Consider the following 5,712-nt stretch of genomic DNA (forward strand, 5'->3'; position numbering starts at 1 on the left):
TGGCGCTATCATGGCGCTATCATGGCGCTATCATGGCGTTATCATGGCGCTATCATGGTGTTATCATGGCGCTATCATGGCGTTATCATGGCGCTATCATGGCGTTATCATGATGCTATCATGACAGTATTATAACCATATCTGGGCAGAACTGAAGAGTTTGATGCTGAGAGAGTTCCTTGTGTTTGCGTAGTCTCCTGTGAGCTTTATTTTACAAATCTCCTGCAACTAACAGCTCACATCTATACTGTTGGCTCCCAGCCAGGATAAATAAGAGATAGGATATGGAAATATTCATCAGTCTCTGTGTGTGTTTAGGCCATTGCTCCTCTTCTGGAAAACAACCACCCACCACCTGACCTGTGTGAGTTCTTCTGTAAGGTAAGCCCATGTGTCAAAGTAGAACAACGCTGATAGTAAAGCCATGATAGTAAAGAGAAATGGTTTTAAGCGTTTCACAGTGCTTCCTGTTAATAGTCATGGCTGTGTGTTGCAGCACTGTCGGGAGCGGCCGCGGTCCATGGTGGTGATCGAAGTTTTCACTCCTGTGGTCCAGAGAATCCTCAAACACAACATGGTGAGAACGGCTCTGTCCTGGAGCTGCACAGAGCCTTCAGTAATAGAACTAGGAATCTGTTATATTTAGCCTGTTTAATGCATGCAATTTCATGTTTATGGTTGTTTATGTGCAAGTCGCTACATTCTTTAGGTCTCGTAGGACAAGAAATGCCTTCAGTTCTTCTGATAAGTCTGATCTAAATCCTGAATATATATATTAGAAAATATATGATAAAAACCTGATGTTGGCATGTTAATCAGACAGGACCCTTAATCAGCTCAGCCCAGTGAAACTAAACCTAACATTTAAAATATGTATATGTTTTATTTTACCCAGCAGTTAATCATAAAGCAATGGATAAGGAGATTGATAGAGAAACGGACCAAAAAACAAAATCTATAATGAAATCAGATGTTGCTGAGGGATTAAGGCACTAACCATGACTCATGTTAACGCTCTAAAAGGTTTCTTTCTCCATACCAAAACAAAAGGGGGAACCTCCTCCTTTCTGATGTAATCCTGCAGTTCTGTCTTCTCTCTTTGGTCGGGTTGATATATGTTAATTGTGTGTCTCTGACAGGATTTTGGAAAGTGCCCTCGACTGCGTCTCTTCACTCAGGAGTACATCCTGGCTCTCAACGAGCTGAATGCTGGGATGGAGGTCGTCAAGAAATTCGTCCACAGGTGAGGCACCACGGCACACGTCCGTGTCAACGGGTCCCACAAGATCGTCAACGCCCCGCTGGGTCACATGTAGACACGTTAATGACTGCTGGTGTATTACAGGGATGAAAGCCTCCTAACAACACTTAGACTCTCCGTTACTCATACTCAAAGCAGCGTGAGGCTGATGCTGATCCTTCAGTAGCCAGACTAACCTGCACCCATGTGTGTTGCAGCATGCACGGGCCAACGGGGCAGTGCCCTCACCCACGCGTCCTGCCAAATCTGGTGGCAGTGTGTCTCGCCGCCATTTACTCCTGTTACGAGGAGTTCATCAACAGGTCAGTCAGTACACACTCACTCACACACTCACAGTCTATTTCAGAACTTGATGGAGTTTGTAAACTTGCCTCACCACCTTCACTTCCCTTTCCACTCATGTCATCTTGTTTATCTGACCGCTGCAGTGTGAGCAGCTCAGATCTGTCTGTGGGTCAGCGGCATGGAAGGCTAGAGGAGCCTAAGCTCCGCTGGGGCTTCACACTGCCTCACTGCTTGTGTACAAAATGGCTACCTGAGTCAATGTGTGCTCTTTGCTGACAGTGAGTGTTGTAGGTGACAGAACCACATATAGAGAGATTTACAGACATTATGTGAGTTACTCGATACTCTTTATTAAACATCTGTCAATAAGAGTCATTTGATAACGTACGAACAAGAAGTGCACAACTGGTTGAAGTCTGTGATAACTGTGATTGTTACCCAGAACGAAATGCGTGTTTCCAAGTATTATTATTGTTGGTGCTGCTGTCAAAAAGACAACCGGACTCTCCTCAGCTCCTAGCAACAACACAGGACATGCTTGGTGTTGTTGTCCATAGTTACTCTGTAGAGAGGAGAAGTTCGCTGTGGGACCCGGAAGAAATATGTTCAGTAGTCAATTGCAATGATCTCTGCCTTTTTGAATAATGCCATGAATTACACATATGATGTTTGTCAGGAAAGTGGCAGCTCGTGGTAGACTTGTCGTATCATTTAGTTTAGTATGAACGTGATCAGTGAACATCTCTCGTCTCGCACAACGTCACCAACTACAGACGGTAGCTTGGCTTGCTAGCGAGCGCGCTAACGTAGCCATGCCCATGAACACATGTAGAGTTCTCTCAGCTGATGTGTTGAATCCAGTGACTCTGTTGATCAGAGCCAGACCTGCTGTAGGTGTGAGTACATCCTGGTACTAAACACATCGGAGGCATCGCAGCTTCACAAGTCACTTACGCCACTTTAGGGTATTTTCACTTATACCTCATATATTTCTACAGTTTTACACCAAAATACAACTTTCTTGATGTGCAGAATTATTATTCTAATTGACAAACGTGTGTGTAATTCATGGCACAATTCAAACAGGATCAAAAAGTTTTTTGTTTCTCACCCTTGACTACAATACAAATCTTTGACCAAATACGGTCCCATGCTGGGCATCGGAAGGCGGGACTTCGTCTCCCTATAGCCGTCACTGGGCGGTGGATGGATGATATGGGATTTAATGGCGGATCACGATAAAAAAACACTCACAATAACTTGTTTGTGGTGAATTTTCATTATCGGTATAATCGTGAATATCGATATAGTCTAGTTCGCTATCATGGCGGAGAAATAAAAATACAGTAATTATCATGTGAGAAAGAACAGACTCTTAGAATGTATTAATTCAGGGGGACCTTATGATTTATGATGATGACATTTCCTGTAAATCTTAATGCTGGCCGTAGAGGACACACTTACAGCAAACAGATGCAGTGTGAGAAAGAAGCTCAGCACAGCAGACACAATACCTGTTTGTTCAGCTGTCGTGGTCGAAGGGTCATTCTTTTGTCATTGATTGGATAAACAAAACACACGATTGTTAATTTCCCACATCTTGTAGGACTAATATGAAGGAAACGGTACAAACAGTAATCTGCAGTGTTACCGGGAAAGCAGATCAGATACGTCCCGTCATGAGACCACGGTGTGCCACTTCAAATCTAAGCTAATTAGCAAAGTCCCCGTTTATTATTGATTCGTCTTTAAAGGAACAATAACTCTACAGTGTGATACAATAGATTTACATATGCCACGGTACATTAGAGAAACCAAACCCTTTCCATCACCTAAGCTCAGTCACAGTCTGTTTGCTTTCTGTTCCAGTGTTTCTGTTGAAGTGGTCGTGTTTCTTTCTGGTGTGTTCCATAGAGGCTTTGTGTTGACTGGAGATGTGGAGGTATAGGCTGAGCTGACTCATTAGCGTCATCTCCTTCGCCCCAGAGAGGATCATTCTTACTCCATTTTTCCAAGCTTCCAGCACACGGAGGAGCCGTCCCTCTGGTGACCATGTCTCCTGGATCCTTTGTCTCTTCTTTTGTCTTTCCCTTCTGTCACTTCTCTTGCTCATACTTCGACTCCTGCATTGAATAAAGGATTTGTATCTCGTCCAATTACCTTTCCCCCCTCTTCCCCCTGCAGTCGGGACAACTCCCCCAGCCTGAAGGAGATCAGAAACGGCTGCCAGCAGCAGAACGAACGGAAGCCCCCCATGCCGCTCCGTCTGCTGCGCCCCGAGCCTCCGACGCCGCCTCCTGCCACCCTCCTGCCCCTCACCGCCAACCCCAGCCCCCCTCAGCCACCTCCCCCCGCCCCCTCAAACCCCACCCCGTCCATTCCCTTCTCCTCCCTGAAGCCCGCCCTGCCCCTCTCCCCTCCCCCCTCCGTCGTCAACTCCAGCGAGATCCTGGTGGAACTGGAGCGGAACAACAACTCGGCCAACGCCAGGCGGAAGGGCGGGCCGTCGGGGGGCGACAGCGAGCCCAACCTCATCGACTGCCTGCTGGTCAGCCCGGCCGTCAACACTCTGTCCATCCAGCTGCCAGCGCAGGCCGACCGGGTGCTGGGCTGCTTCGCTCTCATCCTTAAGATGCTGTGAGTAATGGAACCCAGAGTCAGATACGACGATCGGTAGCTGAAGCTCTAGGTGCTATCCAGAGATGAAGCAGGGGACTAGCAGTTCCCCCTGCATCCAGTCATTGGATCCTTTATTCTGATGTTACTATTCATCTTCTCCTCTGACTCTGACTGTATAAGACCGCAACAAGGGCAACATAACTGCTGTTAAAGGGCCAGTGTAGCTGATTGCAACCTCCTAAATACCCCTCTGCTCACTCTTCTTTTTCCAAGACTGGTAACGTGAGCCACCGAGTGCAAAACCGCGGTAACGCCATTCTCCTCGCTCAGAGGCCATCCATACCATAATGACACACCGACGGTGGCTGGCAATAGCATGCTTTTGCACTCGGTGGCTCACTTTACCCCAGCTGACCAGCGTGTTGGAGAACTATGGTGGCCTTCGGGTAATGTAAACATGCAAAGGCTCTCTCCGGAGCCAGTGTTTGTCTGTTCTGGGCTACTGTAGAAATATGTAGATACAAACGTGTCATTCTAAGGCAAAAACACAAAGATTGTTAGTATCAGGTGATTATACACTAACTAAGTCATAGTTATGAATATCATATTCCATTTCTGCTAATGGATCCTCCTTTACAGCTCTGTAGGATGGACCTGAACACATGTGGAGAGGAGTAGAGTAGAGATCACACAGCTTGAGAGATTGAATGGTGAACCGTGGGACAAAAGAACACAGATATGGTCTGTTTGTAAAGGTGCTTCGGCCTAAAGAGCGTTGCTGTGTCTGTACGTTTGTAACAGTAATGTGAAGCTGCTCCAGCTTCTGTTGAACCAGCGCTGAGATGACGCAGGCCCACGGCTCGTGTTTCAGCTGCTCCTTCATCTCTGTGTTCTCCAGGCTGCACCCTCCTCTTTACATTGTCACACCGACTCACTTCATCTCTTTCTCTCCTCTTCCTTTCACAACCGTCCGTCTCGGTCAGGTCGGACTACGATGACTGGAGACCTGCTCTGGCCAGCCTGCTGCAACCCATCCCCTTCCCAAAAGAGTGAGTACACACGCATCACACCGACGCCATCGCATCTTATTCACCTCTCTAGTGATCTCTCATTCAAGCCACAGAAATGACCCACAAAAGCTTGAGATGTGTAATTGTATTTACTAAGTAAGTACTTCAAACTCTTCAGCATGTTTTTGAAAAACGGTATTAACGGTCAGCTGTGGGAGAAGTATCGAGAAACTACACTGAAGTAAAGTAATGATACCAGTTTGATGATAGAACATGTCAAAACCTTATTTCATTGAAAGTGCAAAAGTCTTTCTGAAACATTTACCTCAAGTAATTATGGAGCGGAATGTCTGTAGGAGTTATATTATTATATGTTATGTTATCAAATGTTATATTATTATATGTTATATTATCAAATGTTATATTATTATATGTTATATTATCATATGTTATATTATCGTATGCTATATTATCGTATGCTATATTATCGTATGCTATATTATCGTATGCTACATTATCGTATGCTACATTATCGTA

At 45.6% G+C, this 5,712-nt stretch overlaps 1 protein-coding gene across 1 annotated transcript in view; it reads left to right on the plus strand.

The window, feature by feature from the left end:
• Positions 1–5,712, plus strand: part of cmip (c-Maf inducing protein) — a 42,249-nt gene that overhangs the window by 29,629 nt on the left and 6,908 nt on the right. Inside the window, exons 6-11 of the mRNA XM_031868119.1 lie at positions 319–381; positions 497–577; positions 1,140–1,243; positions 1,459–1,563; positions 3,731–4,183; positions 5,149–5,214. Coding sequence (XP_031723979.1) covers positions 319–381; positions 497–577; positions 1,140–1,243; positions 1,459–1,563; positions 3,731–4,183; positions 5,149–5,214 — 872 coding nt within the window. The remainder of the gene's footprint in view (positions 1–318; positions 382–496; positions 578–1,139; positions 1,244–1,458; positions 1,564–3,730; positions 4,184–5,148; positions 5,215–5,712) is intronic.

Source organism: Anarrhichthys ocellatus, unplaced genomic scaffold (genome assembly GCF_004355925.1).
Source record: "Anarrhichthys ocellatus isolate YVR2014 unplaced genomic scaffold, GSC_Weel_1.0 scaffold41, whole genome shotgun sequence".
NCBI classification, from domain to species: domain Eukaryota; kingdom Metazoa; phylum Chordata; class Actinopteri; order Perciformes; family Anarhichadidae; genus Anarrhichthys; species Anarrhichthys ocellatus.